Here is a 25305-nt window from a genome sequence, read left to right on the forward strand (position 1 = left end):
AGATTATAGTTACGTTTCTCTCTTTTCTTTATCACTTCAAACTCCCCAATATACTCTCTTGCTCTCCTTCAAATTCATGGCCTCTTTTATCATTAATTGGTATGACATGTATATATTTCAGTGCTGGCCGTTTGGCACCAGAGAACTCATTGGTATGTTCTTTCCTAGGGAGGACCACCTCTCCTACTCTTACAAATTCTGAGTTTCCTGTAGTTCTTTGTATAGGGTTGAGGTCTTGTGTGCTTTCCCCTCATCTACTTTGGCATGTACATTGATGCCATTCTTGTTCAGCTCATGTTTGAGCAGTCAAGTTGTTTTTTTCTTTGTTTTTAATTTTTGAGACAGAATTTCATAAAGCTTAAATGACTTCAAACTCACTATGTAGCCAAGGAAAGCCTTGGATTCCTAATTCTTCAGCCTCCACTAGTGCTGCACTTATAGATACAGCCACTTCATCCAGTTTACTTATCATGCCTTTGGCTTTTTTTCCCTGTTTTGTTTTGATTTTGAGATGTGTTCTTAAACTATAGCCCAGGTTGTCCTGGCACTATGTAGCACAGGTTGGCCTCAAACTTATATCAGTTTTCCTGCATTTACCTTGTGAGTACTAGAAACACAGGTGTGAGCCACCAGATATGCCTGAAAAAATAAGACAGGCTCTTACACTGCATCCAAGACTGGCCTGGGACTCATTATGTAGCCTAGGCTGGGCTCAAACTTATATCACTACTCCAGCCTCAGTCTCCCACGTGCTAAGATTATAGAAGTGAGCCACCACACCAAGTATACTTACCATATTAACAAATGTATTACAGTAAAACTTATTAAACAGCAGCACTTTGCTTCCTTTAAAATAACCTACTGTACTATGAAGAGTCCTTGACAGTGAATCAGTCTAGTACTGGTTTCATTCCTGTCCCTCCCCATCTCTGCATCTAAGCCACTTTCTAGATTTCAATCTGTCCATCCAGAATGACTGAGGGTTGGAGAAGGTCATTTTATGAGAGCTCAGAGCCCCACAGCTTTCTCATTATGCATGAAGTCCAGCTCTCTTTCAATCCATCTCACTCTAGTGAACAGCAGCTCATGATGCCATGCTAATAACACTCTTTCTCACAGTATGAGGGTTAGAGGAAGGAACAAAATGGTTCACAGGAAAAAAAATATTCCAACATCTTTGCCTAATAATATCTAGTATTGATAGGTATGTGAAATTGTCTGCAACAACTTAATAATCAAGGAAGTGCAGTAAGGTTACACACTGCTTCACTGACATTCAGGACAATTGGCCTCAAAGGTAAATGGATACTTTTCAAATTTCAGTCTTCAGCCTAACTATAAAGTGGTTTCAAAATGCAGCTAGCAACAATAAAAATGCCAGCAGCTCAGAATCCCCACAATTGTCCTTGTCTCTGTGCCCACTACAGCCGAAAATCTGTGCAAACATAGCTACCTCCAAATATAACTCACTTCCTTCCAGGAAAGTGTCTGACATTTATAGATCCCCTGCCTTGTTAGGCACAGCATCAGAGTGTTTCACAAAAGATCCTTTTGTCTATATGCTGAGTTCATGGCTAAGTATGTAATATGTCTAAGACACCTTTTTTAGCTATTGAAACTACTTTTGCCCCTTGGTCTTTGCAGACTGATAAGAAATTTGAACTGAGAATAGTGGCACCTGTTGTAACCCCCACACATGGACAATGAGGACTCTCTTTTACATAGGAAGTTCCAGAATGGTCTAGGCAAAATGAGACCACAGCAGCCTCTCCACATCCAAGTTACTTTCCTGACTCATTTCTGAGGCTATGATGCCTGGTTTGGGTGATGAATGATGTCCTGATATTTGAATGATGGTGGAGTAGGCAGACCAACCATGCTAACAGCAGATGGGGCACACTAGAAGTACAGCAATCAAAAGACAGATCTAAATCTCATCTTTTCAGGGCCTTTATCCTTATAAAACTACAGAACTATTTTAGTAACTCAGTTCTCTCTAGAGGCTTCATTCTTGTTTCTCAACTTAACCTTAAACAAAGAACTACAGGCAAATAAGGAGTGATGAAATTGGGAGACATAGTCTTCCCCAGGGGAGAGCAACCCAATTGCTTCTCTGTACCAAATAGTCAGCCTTGAAAACATACATATGAGTAACATTATACAGACTGAGCAGGTCATACTTAGGCATATATATGTTTATACATATATGCATTTAATAAATATTAATGACAAAAGATGAGATGAATTTGAATAAGAGCAAGGAGGGACATACTGGAAATTTGAATGGGAGGAAATGGACAAAGGGAGAAATGTAATTATAATCTCAATTTTAAATGATTTTTTTAAATAAATTAGGTTGGGTACATTTTGCCTGATATCTGTTTCAAATAGCCAATGACATAACAGAAATAAACCTGAATCCACAGTAAATAAATAAATAAGGGGCTATAGTTTTCTTAAAATACCTTTTTTTTGTTACTTTTGCATAATTGTGACCAAATACCTGAGGCAAAGAGATGAATTTTGGCTCACATTTTCAGGGATATACGTGGAAGCATCATGAGGCACCAGGAAGCCATGAAGCATAAGAATGGAGGTACAAGAGGGATCTAGGACAAGACAAACTCCAAGGGCCTGATGATCTGCTTTCCACTGCTGTGCTCTTGTCACATCAACAGAAAAGCAACTAATATACAAGTCTTCTGCCTATCTAATGCCAGGAACTCAAGTCTGTCTTTCTCTTTGAATTTAACAAACATGTATGTGGGTGGGCACTCCCTTTCCCAGTTCCTGTTGAAGACAGGAACTGACATTACAGAAGTCTGGATCACAGGCACAAAACTTCCCCTTGTGGCAAAGACAGGGGATGCTTGCATGTTCCTTTATTCCACAGCAAGTAAGACAGCTAGTTTATTGATGATCACCCAGGTACCTGGCACATCTGGAATGAACATGGTTGACAAGCAGGGTCGCCATGTCCTCTATCTTAGTAGCAGTTAGCACTCCCGAGATATGTATGTATGTCAAGGTTAACAGATTGGCTCCCTAAGACTAAAGTTTTTCAAATTCTCCAGCTTCCTCCTGAGCATGTGGAACACATTGCCGCCTGGATCAGTGTTATGGTATTTATAAGACGGATTATTTTTCTATCTTTGAGGAGAGGATTCTCAGGTTGGAAAGAGATTTTGATTTGCTTTTTAATATAACTACACATTATATAAATGTGAATTTTGAAACTGTGGTACCGTTTTGTTTGTACTTCCCTATTTAAAGTCTACCTTTGTGCTATCCTTTGTAAGTCAAACCTGCTGGATCCATCTCCTTATGGGGTTTGCAAGATGTGGAGGCTTTGCTCCTCTTACATGAAGTTCAACTGTTAACAGCCTAGGATGCTCCCTACCCTACCCCATCCTGCCAAATGCATCCTGCCAAATTCTGTTTAATCCCTAGATGCATCTAAAATCCACCTCCTTATAGGTTGCCCTTTGTCCCATGACACTAGTTTCTTTAAAGTCATCTGCTCTTCTCCAGACTCCTCTTGTGTTTGTTATTAAGTCCAATGACTTAAGAGCCATGAGGACCAATTTCAGTCATGCATATTAAATGCCTCTTACATGCCGGACTTTATCAATGTTCTTTTGTTTGGTTCCTAGACATTCCTTTCTTACTATCACTTTTCCAGCCAGCCCCAAATAACACACAGAGATGCTGTATTAGATGTAAAGCTGCTGGCCTGTTGCTAGCATTTCTTATGGGCTAGATCTGTCTTAAATATTAACCCGCTTTTATTAATCTAAGTGTTTCCACATGGGCTTATCTTAACAGAGAGAGGGTCTGGACCATCTTCTCTCAAGTCCCTACATCCTGAATCTCCTTACTACATCTCCCAGAATCCTCCTTGTGTCCTAATCCCTATCTTGCCTTCCTATTTGCCAACAGTTCTTTCCTCATTAACCAATAAGAGAAACATATTTATAAAATGACATCTCCCATTTTTCCTTGCCACTTGGATTTTACAACTAAGAGTTATGATGAGGGTTTGTGCTACTAAAACTCATGAGCAAACCATCTGTCCAGGCAGTATCTTTAAATAACTGACAGAAGAGTCAGAGAAGTTTGATGGGAGATGACATTCTGTAAATATGTTTCTCATATTGGTTAATGAATAAAGCACTGTTGGCCAATATGAAAGCAAGATAGGCAGGACTAGGAGATAAGGAGGATTTGAGGAAGTGGTAAGGAGGAGTCAAGATGGAAGCTGGAGAGAGCAGAACGCCGGCGGCCTCTCTCTCTGGTAAGATAAGACCACGTGGAAGTACTTAGATTAACAGAAATGGATTAATACTTAAGACAGAGTTAGCCGATAAGAAACTAATACCTGGCCAACAGCATTATATCAAATACAGAGTCTCTGTGTGTTAATTGGGGCTGGCGCGGTGGTGGGACAAGACTAGCTGCGGGAGGAAAAACCTACTTGTTACATATGGTGCCCACGTGGCTAATAAGAACTTCCACTTACAATTTAACAAAAGTTGATGAAATATTGAATTACTGTAATTAGTGAGTCAATTCATTCAGTTAACAGAAGGTAGGGGAGTTTGTAAAGGTACCAGCTTCCAAAGCCAAGCGTATGTATGCCAATATAAAGGTCTTCAGCCACACTGCTTTCTCTGTGTGTTCCTAGCAGATTGTTGAGACTCTTCTCTACATCAAAGAATGACCTATACCTAATCTCCCTCTGTACTACTTGACTTGTAAGGAAGGTGTTAAAGTAAAAATTTCGTGATAGACCCCAGGGCTGAGCACCTGTGGGTGGAAGGTATATGCTCATTAAGAGATTGTGGAGCAAATGGCTCTGATGACTTCTGATGGATGGGGTTCTTGAGTGTGATCTGTCAATAGGAACAGCAGTAAGTATTGCCTCTGCCTCCTCAGAATAATTCAGAACTTCCAAAGTGGGTGTCTGCTCTCTGGGGTATCTCTAGATCCTTTTTAGGGTTCCATTAGACCCATGGCCTGGTTGAGAATGTGCATTGCACAAGAAATAAAGTGCTTTACAGAGACAGTTGTTAAACAGTCACCACTACCAATGCATAGAAGCTCTTATAGCTGAATAGAGAAACACATGCTCCCAGGGCTGTCACCATGATTGCTCTCTGTTCTTCCTCTACAAGACATCAAGCAAAACAGCACCCAATATCTGGGCCCTGGACAGAACTTTGGAGGTATCCGTGGTACTGAGCTCCCCATCTTCATCCCCATCCCCAGCTTCTGCAGACTGTCTCTATACAGAGTCAGTCCAGATGAAGGACAGGAGGCCATGAATGACAACAGCAAACCAAGATCCAGGCTTTCTTGGCAATGCAGGGAAATCAGTGAAAACTCAATGTCTTCAGTAACCAAAGGATGTTTATAGTGGTCATTTTTTCTCTGTTAAGGGGAATTTTCTGCTGAAAAATTCATCTTTGTGTCCACAAATCTTTCAAAAATGCTGTTTGATGAGTGAGAATGAAGAGAAATGAAGCAAGCCAGTTTTCTGTAAAGTGGCATGGAATAAATGTGGAGGAAAAAAAGGTAACCTGAATTTAAAACCAAGAACTAAGATGTCAACCAGTTTTCAGAAAAGGCATAATTGCCTCTATGACTCATTTAGCAACACTCCATGATGACAAGGACAGGCTACCTCAAAGGTCTTACTTTCAGCCTAGAATGAAGGAGCACTGTTCCCCACTCAGAACTGTTACAGGTGCTGGATGCTGGTGTTGTTATTAGTTAGAAGTATGATGACCTATGCACTTGTAGGTCAACTTCAGCTATGCAACCTCTGGGCTTGGTTCCTGGTATCTTGTCTTGCTGAACTTTAGTTCCTCTGTAAGAAGAGATAAGTTTCCCTTGCAGTGGCATGTTTGATACTGCAGGGATATATATATATATATATATATATATATATATATATATATATATATATAGAGAGAGAGAGAGAGAGAGAGAGAGAGAGAGCTTGGACCTTAGGACATTGCTACTGTGTAGGTTATCCTTGAGGCCTACAGAGTTTCCGAGATCACCACTGGTAACCAAATGGAGGAGCAAGAGCTTTGGCTTTCAGATGAATTACCAAGCTTTTTCTTTTTTTCTGGCAAGAGCTCTTTTGAAACATTAAATATTTAAAGAACATCCTCCCTTGCATAAGATCAGTGATTACCCAGTTGAGATGACAGAGAAAACAGCCAGTTTTCAATGCATAAAGTGCACTAGTTTAATCAATTTGTTTTTGTCTTTCTCAATAAAAGCTCCGTCTTTTCAAAAGCTCCAGCCAGCAGCCAGCATAATGGCAGCAAAGGTCAATGAAGGAAAAGCTGAAGTTGCTGCACAGAATTCTCTAGGGGGATGGCTGAGCCTTCCCTGCAGAATCAAAGAAGAGATTCACATATAGTGGGTAGTGGGACACACAGTAATGCTACACTTGCTTGGTGTTGCTCAATGAAATAGTACCATTGGCAAAATCTCCTGGTCTGGTCTGTGTACAATGGGAAGTAATAATGGCAGTTTTTCTTTAGAGTCAGTTTTCTCTCTCTCTCTCTCTCTCTCTCTCTCTCTCTCTCTCTCTCTCTCTCTCTCTCTTTCTCTCTCTCTCTCACTCACTTTCTCTCTCTCCACACCACCAACTGGCAAAGCCAAACTCTGAACTGCATCAAAACCATATATATTTATATCTTGACATACATATATGTCAAAACCATGTATGTATGTATGTATGTATGTATGTATGTATGTATGTATGTGGACCACAAATGCTAGCCATCTCAGCCTGCCAAGCAGGACCTGGGCAACCTAGAGCTTTCTCATAATGATCCATCCAAGATCTGGTTTTGGTCAAACTACTTGTTTTTAGTTGTTTGACTTACTGCATTGTGATAGTAGTAAATATGAAGCTATTAGGAGTACTGCCTGCTCTTACAGAGGAACCTGGGTTCAGCTTGCAGCAGCTTACAACTATCTATAACTCCAAGTCTAGAGGACCTCAAAACTTCTTCTAGCCTCTTCAAGCACTTCACATAGGTAGTATACATACATAAAGTCAGGTAAAACACTTATATACAGAAAATAAATGTAAATAAATCTAAAATAATTCAACACCATGTGGAAGGGCTGTGTCCAGATTAAGGCAATGCAAACACTCACCTTTAGACTGTTTTTTTTATTTGCAATTATATTGAGGGGCGTTATACACCACATACAATGAATTGTGCTGTCCAGCGGACAACTTTCAGGGATTGGTTCTCTCCTTCTACCTTTCTGGATATTGAAATCAGGTCATTAAGTTAGGCAGCAAGCACATTTACCCACAGAGGCATCTGACCAGCCCAAGCACTATAATAGTATTTTTTTTCAGTAACCAAGATTCAAGTGCAACCCCAAGCAACATTTTAAAATTTGAGCAGTGTCAGAGAAAGGCCTGAGCTTCATGCCCAGAGAAGCATCAAGGGAGCCACAAGCCCCAGACCTGGGAGCACTGTCTGAGGGAGGTCCTAGCCTTAGGCCCAGAAGTGAAGAATGACCATTTGGTGAAATTACAGCAGGAGTTTCCAATACTAACTTCCAGAAAGTATTGCAAAAAGTTTCTCTGGGAAAGAGCACCTGAGTCCCAGCCAGCATCTACTGCCATTTCTTTGTTGGAGATGCCTTGCTAATACAACCACTGGACCCTCAACCACAACTACATCTCAAATGGGAGGAGTGTTTTCTGGAGCTATAGCCCCACCTGCACCTCAAGAAGTAACCATCTGAGCCCTGGGCCCACTTCCACTAGCAGGAGGATTCACGAGAAGCTCTGCTCTACTTATGTCTATGGAGCCAAAGCCCCCAACTATACCAATTAAGAAAGAGAAACCCCATGAAGCAAAGTTCCACCTATATCAATTAGAGGAAGAGATGCCTAGACAACAAGGTAAGAACATACTCAACAATATAAAGAGCAATATAACACCACTAGAAACCAGTGGTTCTACAATAGTAAGACCTGAATATCTCAACACTGATGAAGTAGAAGAAAATGACCTAAAGAATAACTTTATGAGTATGATTGAGGCCCTTAAAGAGGAAAGAAACGGATGAAAAGACAAACAAAAACTTGGAAGATATTGACAAACTCCTTACTGAAAACCAAGAAAAAGCAATCAAACAAGTGAAGGAAATGATTTGTGACATGATATCTGAAATAGAGGCAATAATGTAAACACAAACTGAGGGAATTTTGGAAGTGGAAAATCTGGGTAATTGATCAGGAACCATAAATGGAAGCATAAGCAAAAGAATCCAAGAGATGGGAGAGAGAATTTCAGGTGTTAAAGATAGGATAGAGAAAATATATTCATCATTCAAAAAAATTTTTAAGTCCAACAAATCCTCAACACAAAACATACAGGAAATCTGGGACACCATGAAAAGGCCAAACCTAAGAATAATAGGGATATAAGAAGGCAAAGAAGTGGAACTCAAAGGCATAGAAATATATTCAACAAAATCATAGAAGAAAACTTCCCCAAGCTAAAGAAGGATATGCCTATGAAAATACAACAGGCCCTCTGGCTCTGTGGCTCAATGGATAGCATGTTGCACTTCTAGTGATGAAAATACAACAGGCTTACAGAACACTAAATAGACTGGACAAAAAAAAAAAAAAAAAAAAAAAAAAAACATAAATTATACCTGACTTCTCAAGAGAAGCAATGGAAGCCTGAAGGTAGAGGTCAGATGTTATGCACATACTAAAGGACCATGGATGCCAGCCTACACTACTTTACCCAGAGAAACCTTCAATAACCATAGATGAAGAAAGCAAGATATACCATGATAGCAACCAAATTAAAACAATATCTACACACAAACCCAGCTCCACAGAAAGAACTAGAAGGAAAACTCCAACTCAAGGAAATTACCTAAGTCCACAAGAACACAGGAAATGCATGAACCTATAGCAGCAAATCCCAAAGAAGGGAATTGAAGACACAATGTGATCAACAACAACAAAAACAAAATAGCAGCTAGCAGTTACAGGTCATTAATATCCACTAATATAAATCTCAATTCACCTATAAAAAGACACGGGCTAACAGATTGAATACCAAAACAGAATCCATCCTTCTGCTGCATACAAGAAATACACCTAAACCTCACAGACAGACATGACCACAGAGTAAAGGGTTGTGAAAAATTTTCCAATCAAATAGACCTAAGAAAAAAGCTGGTGTAGATGCCCTAATAGTTAGCAAAATAGACGTCAAACTAATATCAATAAAAAAAAGATAAGAGCATTTCATATTCATCACAGGAAAAATACATCAAGAAGAAATCTCAATTCTGAACCCCAAACACAAGGACTCCTGCATTTGTAAATGAAACATTAGATTAAATAACAAATCAAGCCCCACACACTAATAGTAGGAGACTTCAACACCCCACTCTCACCAATGGACAGAGCTACCACACAGAATCTTAATAGGGAAATAAGGGAACTAACAGCTGTTGTAGCTCAAATGTACTTAACAGACATCTATAGAACATTTCACCCAAACATAAAGAATATACTCTTTTCAGCACCTCATGGAACCTTCTCAAAAAACAGACCAATACTTGGTAACAAAGTAAACTTCAACAGAAACAAAAAAAAAAAAAAGAATAAAGTGGGACTAGGAAGATTAAGTCAGGGAAGGAATAGATGTGTGTGTGTGTGTGTGTGAGAGAGAGAGAGAGAGAGAGAGAGAGAGAGAGAGAGAGAGAGAGAGAGAGAGCATAAAAGAGGGAACCAGTATAGTTTTGAAGAGAAAAGTGACTCTAGAGAAATGTCCAGAGAACTACGAGACTGACCCCATCTAACAAGTTGAGCAACAGTGGTAAAGCTACCATAAATGCCCTTCTTTGATAATGAGAATGATGACTAACTTATTCACCATCATAGAGCCCTCATGTAGTGGATGATGGAAACAGAAGCAGACACCCACAGCTAAACACTGAGCCAAACTGGAATCCGGATGCAGAGAGGGAGGACAAGACCAGGCTACAGAAGCACACAGACAGCTTACCTCAACAAGGGGAGCTAATGGACCCCAGACTGATAGCTAGGAAACCAGTATTGGACTGACTCAGAACCCATGAACATGGGTCTCAGTTAGGAGGCCTGGGCAGTCTAAAGGACCTCTGAAAGTGGAACCAGGATGTATCCCTGGTACATAAAAGGACTTTGGGAGCACATTCCCCACGGAGAGATACTCCCTTAACCTAGAGGCAGGAGGGAGGGCCTAGTCCCTACTCCAAATGACTTGACAGATATTGTTGATCCCTCCTGGAAGGCATCACCCTCCCTGTGGATTGGGGGGGATAGGATGGGAGGGTGGTCAAGGGTCATTGGAGGAAGGAAGAGAGGGAGTGAGGGAGGGAAGGAAAAAAGGGAGGGAGAAAGGGAGGGAGAGGGAACTGGGATCAATATGTAAAATAAGAAAAAAAAATAAATTACAATAAAGCCCTATACCCTATCAGATCACCACATATTAAAGTTAGAATTCAACAGCAACATTAATTTCAGAAAGCACACAAACACATGGAAATTTAATAATGATTAACTGACCCACTTTGGGTCTAGGAAGAAATAAAGAAAGAAATAAAAGTTTTCCTAAAATTTAATGAAAATGACAACATACCACAACAATGATAGCAATACTCAGAGGAAAGTTCATAGCACTAAATGGCTACATAAAGAAGGTGAAGAAATCCCATACTAATGAATTAACAAAACAACTGAACACTAGAACAAAAAGAAGCAAACTCACTGAGAAGGTCTAGATGGCAAGAAATAGTCAAATTGAGGGTTGAAATCCATAACATAGAAACAAAAAAATCTGCAAAGAATCAAGGAGACAAAGAATGGGTTCTTTTGGAAATTCAACAAAATAGACAAATCTTTATCCAAACTAACCAAAAGACAGAGAAAATCCACATTAACAAAATCAGAAATGAAAAGGGATACATAACAATAGACACTGAAGAAATCCAGAGAATCATCAGGTTCAAAAACCTGTACTCCACAAAATTGAAAAACTTTAAGGACGTGGGCAATTTTCTGGATAAGTAGCTCATGTCCTCATGTCAAAATTAAATGAAAAACAGATAAACAACTTAAATACACCTGTCAACCCTAAGGAAATAAAAACAGTTATCAGTAGTCTCCCAACTAAAAAGTCCCAGGCCCAGATGGATTCAGTGCAGAATTCTACCAGATGCTCAAAGAAGATCTAATACCAATACTCCTCACAATAGAAACAGAAGGAACATTGACAAACTATTTTTATGAGGCTACAGTTACTCTGACATCCAACCAACACAAAGACAAAACTAAGAAAGGGAATTACAGAACAAAGTCTCTCATGGACATAGATGAGAAAAACACTCAATAAAGTACTGGCAAACTAAATCTAATAACACATCAGAAAAATTATCCACCCTGACCAAGTAGGATTCATCCCAGAGATGCAGGTATGGTTCAACATGAAAATTCATCAATGTAAACCACCATATAAACAAACTGAAAGAAAAATAAAACAAGTGATCATCTCCTCAGATACTGAAAAAGCATTCCACAGAATTCAATACCCCTTCATGATAAAGATCTAGGAGGGAATAGGGATACAATGAACATACTGTATCATAATAAAGGGAATATACAGTAACCCAACAGCCAACATCAAACTTAATGGAGAGAAACTCAAAGCAATCCCACTATAATCAGGAACAAGACAAGGCTGCCCACTCTCTCCATATCTATTCAACATAGTATTAGAAGTTGTAGTTATAGCAATAAGACAACAACAACAAGATCAAGGGATACAAAATGGAAAAGAAGTCAATCTCTTGCCACTTGCTGATGTTATGATAGTTTATATAAGTAACCCCTCAAAATTCTACCAGAGAACTCCTACAACAACACAGAGATGGGATGCAAGTAATCCTATATACAGATGACAAATGGGCTGAAAAGGAAATCAGAGAAACATCACCCTTTATAATAGCCACAAATAACATAAAATATCTTGGGGTAACTCTAACCAAACAAGTGAGAGACCTGTATGACAAGAATTTCAAGTCTTTAAAGAAAAAAAAATTAAAAAATAAATTAGAAAATGGAAAGATCCCCCATGCTCCTGAATAGGTAATCAACATAGTAAAAATGGCAATTCTACCAAAAGTAGTCTACAAATTCAGTGTAATCACCATCAAACTCTTCACAGTACAATTTTCACAGACCTTGAAAAGAATAATACTCAACTTCATATAGAAAAACAAGAAACTGAGGATAGCCTAAACAATCCTGTACAATAAAGGATTATCTGAGGGCATCACCATCTCTGACTTCAAACTCCACTACAGCGCTAGAGTAATGAAAACACTTTGGTATTGGCATAAAAACAGACAGCTGGACCTAATTGAAGACCCTGATATCAACCCACACACCTATGAACATCTAATTTTTGACAAAGAAGCTAAAATGATATAACATAAAAAAGAAAAGATATTAAAAAATGGTGCTGAAATAACTGTCAACATGTAAAAGAATGCAAATAGATCCACATCTATTGCTATGCACAAAACTCAGATCCAAATGGATCAAAGACCTCAAATAAATCCATTCTCACTGAAACTCACAGAAGACAAAGTGGGAAATACAATTGAACACACAGGAACATTGGATGACTTCCTAAATAAAACACCAGTAGCGCAGACAATGAGTTCAAAATTTAATAAATGAGACTTCCTGTAAGTGAGAAGCTTCTATAAAACAAAGAATATGGTCAACAAGACAAAACAGCTCCTTACAGAATGGGAAAAGAACTTCACCAACCCCACATCTGATAGAGAGCTAACCTCCAAAATACACAAAGAACTCAAGAAACTAGACATCAAACTACCAAATAATCCAACCAAAAAATGTGGTACAGATCTAAACAGATTCTCAACAGAACAATATCAAATGATGGAAAAGCTCAGCATCCTTAGTCATCAGGGAAATGCAAATTAAAATCACTCTGAGATACCATCTTACATTGCTCAGAACGGCTAAGATCAAAAACACAAATGACAGTTTATGCTGCAGAAAATGTAGAGAACGGGGAACACTTCTCCATTGCTGGTGGGAGTACCAACTTGTACAGCCACTATGGAAAACAGTATGGCAATTTCTCAAACTACCTCAAGACCCTGCAATACCACAGGTGGGCATATACTTAAAAGAGGCATAGTTACACCATAAGCACATTTGTTCAACTATGTTCATACCAACATTATTCCTAATAGCCAGAACTTGGAAACAACATACATGCCCCTCAACAGAAGAATGGATAAAAAAAATGTACTTTTACACAAAGGAGTACTACTCAGTGGTAAAAAAAAAAAAAAAAAAAAAAAAAAAAAAAAAATGGCATCCTAAAATTTGCAGAAAAATGGATAGAACTAGAAAGAAAAATCATCCTGAATGAGGTAAACTAGGCTCCCCCAAAACAAATATAGTATGTACTGACTCATAAGTGGATATCAGACATAAAGAAAAGATACCCAACCTGCAATCCACCACCTCAGAGAAGCTAGAACCCTCTTCCAGAAACAGATGCAGAAATCCACAACTAACCAATGGACTAAGCTCCTGGAACACAATCGAAGTGAGGGAAGAACTATAATATGAACAAAGGACTCAAGACCCTGATGGGAAATCCCACAGAATCAGTTGACCCAAGCTAATGAGAGATCACTGACCCAGGTCTGCCAATTGGGGAACCTTCATAAGACTAAACTAGATTCCCTTAATATAGGTGACAATGGTGTGACTGGGATAATACATGAGACCAATAGTAGTGACTACAAGATCTAACACTAATGCACAAACTGACTTAGTGGAACCCATTCTATATGGAGAGATACCTTGCTCAGCCTAGACACAGGGGTGTGGGAAGGTGTCTTGGTCCTGTCTCAATGAGATACGGGGACAGGACAGACTTATTAGACTTCCTAGGGCAGGCTTTACCCTCTCTGAGGATCAGATGGGAAGTGGGAGGGGAGTGGAGCAGGGGGAGAGAAAGAGGGGGAACTGGGATTAGAATGTAAAAAAAAAATTAATAAAAAATTTAAAACTCTCTTCATTAGAGAAACAAAAATAAACATAATTTCGAAATGTAACCAAAAGGGGTGCTGACTACCTGAGTTTAGCAGAAAGACAGTGAAGGTGAGGATAGTCAGTTCAGTGGGAGTTGGTCTTGCTTTTGTTTAAATTTTGGTTTGTTTGTTTGTTTTGAATCTACTATATTCATTTCAAGTTTCTCAAAGGTATCACATTAAGGAATTTATTTCTACCTTGGCTACTGAGACTTCTGGCTGCCTCTTAGATATTATATCTATCATCGTTTTGCTCATGCCACAGGCTGTGACTCCAGGGACTTGGAGAACAATAAAATGAGAGCTGACAACAGCATTTCACCTTCTTTTATCATGATGACATTCCCTGGGTTATTATAAAAGCAAGGCGGAAATGTTAAGAAGCTCTCTCAAGATCCCAGGCAGGGAGTCAGAGCCCAGGTCTCTCTCCTGACCTCAAATCCCTGCTACCCACACCATTCTAAGAGTGATACTCCATCTAGACAGGAAGAGACACAAAGAACCACTCCTCCCTAACCATTGGCACTAAGGCCACAGGAGACCAGAGTATCACCTGTAAATATCAAGAGGGACAATTGTAGGGAGTGAGCCTTCCTGTGATGTTCCTATCCAAGCACTGTGCCTTCTCTTCTTATAGCTGAGTGCTGACACTGATAGCCCCTATGACTCCAAGCCAGGAACACCAGTTTTGACCATCATAGAACATTTTGCTGTCTGCTCATTGATTGATATCTCCTGCCTCCCTTTTCTGTGTTGGCCCTCCTTGCCCCATCTATGTGGCTTCGCCCAAGTGACTTAAAATGTGTGCCTTATGTTCCCATGAGGGTAGCAGAGCTCAATCTCATTTATGAAGCACGTTCTTCACAGTTTTATAATTGGTCATCAGTTACTGTTTGCATCCTAGAACTCCTCTGAATTCTGACTTCTTTTATATAGTGAAGTTGAGGTGTCTGATAATAAATCCATTATTATCATTAAGTACCACATATTCCAACACTTCATGACTATAGTGTGCATACTGAGTGGTTGTATAGAAGAAACTCAGGCTCAGTGGGCTCACTGAAGCTTCCCAGGTCACTATAAAGTCAGATATACATCTGATTTCCTGGATGTTAAGGTTGTTATACATGGTTTGCCTCAAACTTAGAGAAGCAGTGAAGTAGGAGAATATAGGATGTTTATTGGGATTCACTGACCTGTGGTCCAGCTATGCCTGGAGGTCCTTGGAGGCCTTGGGGTCCAGCATCTCCCTGTCAAAGAGACAAAAATAACAAAGACAATTAAGAAAATAATAATTCTAAAAAGGAGCTCAAGTTGAACTCATAAATCTCTTAACTGCAGATAAAGACAATCGGCTGACCCAGAATCACCATTACCAGATGAATCTTAGACAAGACTGGATAACAAACCATGTTTTGAGTCCTCTTGTATTCAAGGGCTTGTTTTGGCTTATCTTGAGAAAATGTCTCAATGGGTGGCTGGCTCTCTTGGCTATATGGAGTAGGAATTCTCTTTGCCTCAGTTATCTCTTAACATATTGCCTGCAATGGGCAATGTATTCTGGCTGGATGCTTATTCAGTATCAAAACCTGTCTTTCCTGCATTCGTGGATCAGTTTTCACTGTTGGGATGGGGTTTTTGCTCTCAGTTTTATCCTTCCATTCTGGGAAAACTATCTATGTACCATTCTACCCAAGCCAGCTCATGAACTCCATGAAAACCAGGACTCAAGCTTTTTATTTTGGATCTCTCCAGAGTCTACATATTGACTAACATATAGAATACACACTTCTGTTGAGTAGGGGAATGCCAGACAGTCTCACTATGTGCCTGGGCTAGTCTGGAACTTATTAGATAGTCCAGGATAGCTTCAAACTTGTAATCTGTCTCTTCAGTCTCACAAGAACTGAAGTTACTGGTGTATACCACTGAATCTTAGTACACACTTAATGAATTATCAGTAATAGGTAGTGATGAAGTGAGTACATGGATGAATGGATGAGAACATCAGACTGCTGTCTGTATTAGAAGAATACACTTGGACTTTATCCTGAAGGAAGGAATTCTTATGTACCCACTATTAATGGTTGGCTTATTCTGGATTAACCTTAATACTAGGTGTCATCAGATATTTTGGGATTTATGCAGAACCCAGTGGCCTTGGTGTGTGTCTCTGCCCTCCCACTAAGAAGATGATATCAGGGAGAGGGAAACCTCAAATACTAAACCCAGAAGGACATAATTAAATTTGAATTGACTCATTGCCTCTGATCTGATTCACTAGAAAAACAGAATCTGGAAGGCAGAGTTTACTCTGAGTTCCCGGACTTCTGGCTCAAAGAAAGCATCACTTCTTCAGTTCTTGAGCTTTGTTTGTGAGACAGGCAAACATGGGTGTGAAAGTCTACTGTGGCAATTAGCATATACTCTATAGCTTAATTTCAGACGGATGGAATGCAAATAGGCGGTGGAAAAGACCCATCAAAGGAGTGTGGTTTTCTAGATATCACCATACGTTGCAATGCCACAGGCAGTGTTTTCATAAAATGGCAATGACCTGAGAGAATCTAGACAGTGGAAATCTTCATTGCATCAGTGGAGCCTCTTACACCATTACCCTTACCTTTTTGCCTTCTGTGCCTTCTCTCCCTGGCTTTCCAGGGAGACCTTTGTCCCCTTTGAAACCTGGAAGACCTGGGAGGCCTGGGGGACCAGGAGGGCAATTGTTGCATACATCCTTAGAGAAGAAAATGAGATGAAGTAAATAATTCAGCTACTTACAAGGCAAATTGTCCCCAGGTCCTACCCCTCTGGGTAATATTTGGTTATAAAAGTCAACAAAGATGAAAAGAAATTGATGGATTGGTATGGCCCAGGCACTTTTGTGTCTCAGTTTATTTCAGCACAAATGTATTTGGAATATTACCCCATTTTTCACTAGTTCTAGCCAGTCACCTGGATGGAAGTATGGCCTGATAAAATGATGGCAAAATGCATGTAAAAAATGCCTGTGGGTATGAGCAAAAAGAGTACACATTACATGTAAACATTTAGTGTTACAAGAAATAGAATGTTCTGCCCTGAGGACAGAGTCAAATAAAGCCAAGAGGTAGTCTCTGATGTGCCAAGATGAAGTGGCTTCCTAAATAACAAAGAGGGCCACAGTCACCTAGCACAGTATGTCCTGGCTGTGACACAGTCATGTTCTGACCCTGCTTAGCACTGTTCTTTCCCCAGGACAGACATTAATAAATATTTCTTGGAACTCAGCTTTGTTCTTCATCAAGACAGTTACTGGAGTAAATTTAAATCTTCAGACCTGTGTTACCTCTACATCTGAAAAGCTCACAGCATGATAATTACCAAGTCGCTTGACTACACTGAAGCCACCTCTAGCACCCCTCTCTTGGATCACTCCTCCTAAGCTCATCTATGCATTCTCCCATCTGCCCCTTCTCTCTTCTTACAGTAAAATAAATTAGATAACACAAAGAAAACACTTAGAATGATTGTGAAACCAGGTAGACAATGACCAGGACATTTAGCCATTGTTATTGGCCCATTATTTATTCAGAGGACATACTCTTGGAAAAGATGCTTGGTGAAGCCTCTGGTTTGCTGGATACTGTGATGAGGTTTGAAACCATTGACTGTCTGAATCTAAAGGTTGATTGGTGATAATAAATGCAAAGTAAGTGCACTAGCTAAGGTCCACTTAATGCTTTTCATGGAAAGTCAAATTAAAACATATGACCACTATGTGAGTTCATACTCAGTGACCTACAGTCTAAAGTAATTCCATGTTCACCTGGGTTGACTTCTAATTTCAGAATGTAATTTTTCTGTTATAAAAACAACTTCTTACTGGGCAGTGGTGGCACATGACTTTAATCTCAGTACTCAGAAGGCAGAGGAAGGTGAATCTCTGTAAGTTCCAGGCTAGTCTGGTCTACAAATTGAGTTCCAGGATAGGCTCTAGAGCTACACAGAGAAACCCTGTCTTAAAAAATCAAAAACCGAAACAAAGCAATTTCTCATTTCTCTTGCTTCTCTGCTATGTAATCTTGAAATATACATTACTCATCTTCTACCCTAAGCTTCCTTGATAGCATCTTGACAGGGAAAGCCTATGATGTGCCTATGGACTTGTATGACTATAGGGTGGTTCAACTGTAACTTCATTCTCTCCCAACAAAGGAGGGAATAGAATAGTCTTGATCTTTACAAGGGCCAGTCATAACAAATGGTATTTCATGGTGCTGAGTTTAATAAATGAACCAAAAGACACAAAACCAGCTATCTAACAATGAATCAACTAATCAATCACTTGACTTGTTCATGCCCTGTTCTGTCATCTTTCAGCATGCTGTTTGAGAAACTTATTATTGGAAGGTATATTGCATAATTATTATAGTATATGAAGCAAACTTGAATGAGGTAAAATGGAGCAAATTACATGTTTCCTGGTCCCTGCTTTCTTCTAAAATTAGAGGAGCAGAGAAGAACTAAGGCTTTGTATTACAGTACTTTTAAATGAGATGCATAAATGAGATGCATTGCAACAATGGATGGATGTATGGATGAATGAATATAGGTGTCTATTGGCAGATGGACATAAGGGATATAAATGTAGATAGGCGGTTGGATAGATGGCTGGTGGATGATATTTCAATGAATAAGTGGATGATTGTATGGAGGTAGGGAGGGAAAGAGGAAGAGGGAGGAAAAGAGAGGTTGTAAGGAGAAATAGTCTGATGGCAGCAAGAACTCAAGTCACTAGACTTTTTCTGGACTTGGAAAAATAAAATCCTTACTATTTGTTTCCAGAAAATGTTTAATGTCTTTCCTAGTTGTAGGCTATGCAAGTCTGTTTTCTGAAGAACAGAGCTATCTGCAGTCTCAGCTGTTTCAGTATGAAGGCTAGACTCAACCTACTGGACCAGTCAGCACAAAGTGAGGTGAGCACTACCTATAGACCTACTGATGTTCTTGGCTGTTCATACCTTGGAACCCCAATTTCTTTAGATCCTACACCCCTGCTGAAAGTGAGTCATATATTCTCTGAGTTTCCAGATACTGAACATTGTCCTTTATCTAACCAAATGGGCTTGGCCAGGCCCCAGTGGCATATACCTCCTATCTCTTGTATATGATGTTACAAGACTTCAACCCACTTGGCATATGGGCTCAAATTTATGAGACTCAATCTTCTTGTTTATTAAATAAGAGCCTCCAAGTCCAACAATAAGAAATAATGAGTGCTTGGGTAATGGTGGCTCAGAGTTTGCAGATGTGGCCATCCAATGACTGGTATAACTTGAGGCTCAGGCCATGAAAGGGAGTTCATGCTCAACCCAACCTGGATGGCAAGGAACTAGAATCTAGATGACCCAGAAGCCTAGCATAGAACCAAAAACTGGCCACAAAAATCAATGAAGTGATTCCTAACAATATTCTTCTATACTCATAGATAGTGCCGAACCCAGTCATCAGAGAGCCTTGCTCCAACAGCTGATGGGAGAAAATGCAGAGACACATACCAAAACATTAGCTAACCTTATGGAATATAGGGAGGAAGGATTTCAAGGGGCCAAGGACATTAGGAGAACACTGCCCACAGAATCAACTAAGCAAGGCTCATAAGGGATCAAGACTGAGGTTGCAATCATGGCACCTGCATGGTTCTGCTTCAGATCCTCCACGTACATACTGATGTTTTAGCTTGAGGTTATTGTGGGACTCAGATTTGGGAGTGGGGGACTGTCTGATTCTTTTGCCTGCCCTTAGGACCCTTTTCCTTATCCTGAGTTGCCTTGCACAGACTTGATACGAAGGTTTGTGCCTCGTCTTACAGCATTTTTTAAGGTAATAACAGCATATCCCTGGGATGCCTGATCTTCTCTGAAGGAAAAGGGAGGAACAATGGATCTTGGGTAGGAGAGGAACTGGGAGGAATGGAGGGAGAGGAGGATGTTTTCTGGATGTCTTGTATGAGAAGAGAATACATAAAAAGAAAGAAAAACAAATATATTTTTAAAAACAAATCAGGGAAGAATGGAAAATATCCAACATCTTATCAGGCACAGAATGAAAGCACAGCCATTATATATTCATGTGGTTTATAATTTTACAGTCTAAATCTGATATCTTGCTCCATTTATAGACACATCCATGTTTTAACCTGCTATTCAATGAAAAGAAATCAGTAATGAAACACTGCCCAAGAACTTAAGGGAAAGGGGTAGATAAGTAAGATTTATAAATGGAGTCACTTCATGAAGACCCCCTAAGGTTGGCCTGCCAGAGCACAGATCTCAGTATAGAAGTCATTCTCATGGGGCATATCTTAGATGAATCTTCAACCTAGGCAGTGCCCAAAATGCCATGATGAGATATGGGTTGTTCTAAAATGCTTAGGTGCAACAGTAATTTTTGTAATGAAAGATACTTTCTTGGTCCCCAGTTCCCTGGACAAAGTTATCAGACTCTGACTTATAGTATCACAGTGGCAATAGCATGCAGAATGAGAAAGCTAAAGATGGCAATCTCCACAGCTCCATCCAAATCTAGTAGTGCAAGCTGCAATCTAAAGGTTTCCTAGCATAGTTCAGCTGTCCTAACTACATGTACTCATGCTTCTCTGAGTTTTCCCATGCCAGGATGAACACAACTGCATCATTTATAGTAGCTGGAGAATCAACACTGGATTGATGTCTGTCTCAGTGCTGTGGCACTGAGGTGTAGGGTTTATCCCTTGCAGCTACATCTTCACCTGTTGTGGTTGGCATACATTCTAAAGTTTAAATCCTGAGAAGTAGGGGCTAATATAAACTCAGGTAATCACAGAGCCTGAAAACCATGAAAAATTATCTAAATTAATAAAAGCCTTTAATAAAGAAGAAATAAAAATCAATGAATAACAATTTCTTGTAATCTCTATGGTTAAAAAAGCAAACTATCCTGTCAACAACAATCTATAAAGATGAGCCTACTCGTGTTTTAATAAAATTTAATTTTTCTATTGTATGAGCTTGCACTCCCACCAACAGAGGAGGAGTATACCCTTTTCTCTATATGCTCTCCAGCATAAATATAAGATGGTATCTCAGAGCTGTTTTGATTTTCATTTCCCTGATGGCTAAGGATGTTGAACGCTTTATTAAGTGTCTTTCAGCCATTTTTATATTCCTCTATTGAAAATTCTCTATTTAGATCTGTACTCCACTTTTTAATTGGATTATTTGGTGTTTTGCTAACTAGCTTCTTGAGTTTTCCACTAATGCATCTCAATATACAGGGAGTTTATGATTTTACAAGCCTCAAGCTTAGGGGTTTTTTTTTTTTGTATTTTTTGGTGGTGTTCTGCTTTCTTTTGTTTTTTTTTTTTTTTTTTCCCATTGGGTTCATGGGTTCATGTGTTACCCAAAGGCCTTCTGCTGTCATCCAGTAGTGTTCAGAATACAAGAAGTAGAGACCTACTGTCCTTTGAAACACAGTATTGAGACAAAGACTTGGAGTAGAATCAGGCAAAGGTCCTTCGCCATGACCACTGTGTTTCAAAGCTGTTGTAACCCTAACCAGCTCTTTACCAGTTAAGAGTCAAGTCCCTTAAAGCACCTGGGCACCTCTACAATTCAACTTCCAGGTAGCAAATGTCCTTACTTCCATTGGCCTATGCTTCTATCCTTGAACCAGTAGGATTCAGAAACCAACTCCATGGCTCTGCCTACTGTCATTTTCCAAAAAGAAGTCATTCTTATGGGCCAAGGACAGACTTTGACTATGAATATTGTATTCTGTTTCCAAAACAATTTTTTCTATCCAATGACCTCATTTGTGTGTCTGGTTTCATATATACAAAACAGTAACATGAGTCCTACCTACCTTGTGGAATCTAAAATTGAATAAAAAGTGTCCTTCAAGCATTTCAATATTACTCTGTGGAGAGCGTTCTGTTCCATGTCTGTATTGTCCCATAAGGTAGCTCCCAACTGCAAGGGGGCATGTACTAAGTAGTTGTAAATTGCCTAGTATGTTCAAAGACTGACTTTTAGTTGGATTTAATTAGATAGATGTATGTTGGTGATAGAGTGATGGCTTGGCAGTTGAGAGCACTGATTAATCTTCTAGAGAACAGTCTGATTATCAGCATGTACATGGTAGCTCACAATCATCTGTAACTCCAGCTCAAGGGGATCCAATACCCTCTTATGGCCTTTGTGGGCATTGCATGTACATAGTGCACATTCATAAATGCAGGGGAAATACCCATATATATATAAAACAAAAATAAGTAAATCATTGATGTATGTGACTAATTGATGTCATATTGGATCATGAAGAGTTCACAGACACTAGTCACACAATGGTTTCATAACAGTTGCTGCTGCTATTTTTAATACTATAGGATATTTGTTCAGAGGGAGAAAAGAGGGATTTTGAGGCATGTACTACCCAAGCACAATTTTCAACACATATGCATTTTTACCTTTACTAAGAGATTTATGTCCTCTGTAGAAAGCAGTGAAGAAGAGCCCTGTCAAAGCAAAATTAAGTAAGTGCAGACACATATGCAGACATACAGTAACTTCCTTGCATCTTTGTAGAGTGAATGCCCTTCAAAAGTATAAGTTGTAACTCACAACAGATTTGAGTACTCATGGGACACTAACATGTCTATCAGAGTTCCAAACATGGGAATCACCAAAGGATTTCGCCAAAGCAGCAGCCACTTAGCCTGACTAGCCCTAGACATGACTGAAGGATTTTAGGCCTTTCTATCCCCAGTCTCTTCATGTTGTCACCTTCTGTTTTCCCTTTTTACTTTCAACAAAGTATGATGGGTCACACAGATAATATGAGATGCAAAGGGATAGACTGCCTACAATTTGCCTATCATGGATTTTCCAGATGTCCAATAAATTGTTGATCCCTCATGGAAGGCATCACCCTCCCTGTGGAGTGGGGAGGGATGGGATGGGAAGGTGATTGGGGGGCATGGGAGGATGGGAGAGAGGGAGGGAGGGAGAGGGAACTGGGATCAATATGTAAAATAAGAAAAACCAACAAATAAAAAAAGAAGTGGTAACCTTATGGCAGGGGACACAAGGTGCACAGCAGGATGTCATGGATGCCTTTCAGGAGTTGGTCATATGCCAGTGATTAGGTCCAAAGACAACCTCTGCTGCTAGATACATTGATTAAAACTTTTGGAGAAGTCATACTAAAGTGATTGACATGGAGGTGCAGAGGGCAGGCCTTGCCTGAAGGTAAGACCACTCTATAGGCCATTCACTACACAGCTCCATGAGGGATCTGGCCAGTCAGATAATGATGGAGCTATCCGTTCTATGGTGACCATCTGTGAAATACAACTGCTTACACTGCTTTCACTGCTGTGCTCTGCCAGTTTATCTTTGTAGGGTAGTGTTAAGGTCTAGCATGTGGCAGAGATGCAATTTAAACTTTCAACACCACTTGCCTGAGTCTCTGTGTTCTACCAGTTTCGCAGTGGCCTTGCCCATTGATACTGACACAGTGAGCAAACAACCTCTTTGTTTCCTATACAGCTGAGTCCATGGAGAAAAAGAGGTATTTCCAGTTGCCAATGTGACTCATATTAATCCCTCTGGAAGTCTTCATTGAAAAGTGTCATAGCCCCAGAGACAGAGCAAGACCCCGCTCTTACTTTCTGCTGTGGCCACTAGCTATAATTAACCAGATAGGGAGGATTGTATGGGTTCACCATGTTCTCTGTACTTTGGGTACTTTTCTGGAACTAAACTATGCTTTCAAAGAGACCAAGCAGACCTTCAGACCAATCATGAGGTGAAATTTCTATCCAGGTAAGCACCCTGATTCCAACAACAGACTGTGGGATGAATCTTGAGGCCTGAGATACCTGTCTGAGGGCCACTCTCCCTTGGACCCAGGTTTTCATCTTCTAATAGCCTATCTCCTCAGGGAGCTATTTATCTCATTCCCCCAGACCTGTTCAGCCTCATGAGTCCTTCCATAGAGGGTCTACAAATTACCTGATCATCTGGTTAATCCTTTGGGACTTCTCCGTCATTGCTAACTATCTCAGAAGATGAAGGTAATATACCTAAGAGACCTTTGTTGAACCTCCAATTTGCTTGTTCTCAAGCTAAGGACCTATTGGCATCTCTTCACACTTGTAGAAGTTCTCCCATTCTCATGTGAAACAAAATAACTGTTACTTACAGTCTAAACAGTGACAAAGGCAACCCAGGCAAAGGATAGGAAATAGGCAAATTTCTGCCCTATTTCCACATGGTCTTCTGTCTTGTTTCATTATATATCAAAGCTAGTCTGCATTCAAGCCCATGAATGAACTAGACCAAAGGGAGGCATTGTTAGGGGCTGGGAAGGTAAGACGATGCCCATCTGCCTCAAGCCGGGCTTTCTGGCAGAGGCTTTGAATCCACTGCTCTCATTGCACCATTTTAGCCAGCACCTAACTCTGCAAAGAAGCACAGTAGTGACAGTAGTGACATGGCTCCCCACCATAGCTTATCACTGATTGTACTGCACCCAGAATCACTTCCCTTTGCCCCATTTTTTTCCTTGTTAAAGTCTCTTGAATTGTCTCAGTTGCACTTTATTTCTTGCTGGTGCCCTGACTGACACAGTCAGCATGCACCCAGTCCTGGCAGTTGACATACTGGTTTTCCTGGAGGCCCTCTTTCTCCTGGACTTCCTGGTACACCCTAAGAGAGAAAAGAAAGCAAGCCATCACTGAAGTGATAAGGCCTTTCTATCTACTCTACACATCCCTCCAGCAAGCTGTGTCCCAGCCAGCTGTGACTTGGCAAGGGAGGAATTCTCCCAATTCTAAAGACTGGCCCTGGTTGACCTTCCAAGTGAAAATAGTAAGTGTATAACTAGAGTAAACTTTCCTTTAAGTCCATTACAGGACCACAGACTAAAACCACCTTGTGCACATTGTGCACATGCAAGCACACATTCACATATGAAATTTCTTAAACTTTCATTTCAAATAAAAGGGACAGGAGTAGCTTTGAGAAGAAAATGTTTTCAATGATGACTGGCTATAAGAATGTAAAAATGATAGGAGAACAGTTAAAT

At 39.9% G+C, this 25305-nt stretch overlaps 1 protein-coding gene across 1 annotated transcript in view; it reads right to left on the bottom strand.

Moving 5' to 3' along the window:
- The window catches only part of Col22a1 (collagen type XXII alpha 1 chain), a 245476-nt gene that overhangs the window by 63068 nt on the left and 157103 nt on the right, over window positions 1-25305 (bottom strand). Inside the window, exons 42-45 of the mRNA XM_051178562.1 lie at window positions 24882-24926; window positions 22685-22732; window positions 16820-16933; window positions 15393-15446 (exon numbers count right to left, since the gene is read on the bottom strand). Coding sequence (XP_051034519.1) covers window positions 15393-15446; window positions 16820-16933; window positions 22685-22732; window positions 24882-24926 — 261 coding nt within the window. The remainder of the gene's footprint in view (window positions 1-15392; window positions 15447-16819; window positions 16934-22684; window positions 22733-24881; window positions 24927-25305) is intronic.

Source organism: Phodopus roborovskii, unplaced genomic scaffold, assembly GCF_943737965.1.
Source record: "Phodopus roborovskii unplaced genomic scaffold, PHOROB, whole genome shotgun sequence".
Classification (NCBI taxonomy): domain Eukaryota; kingdom Metazoa; phylum Chordata; class Mammalia; order Rodentia; family Cricetidae; genus Phodopus; species Phodopus roborovskii.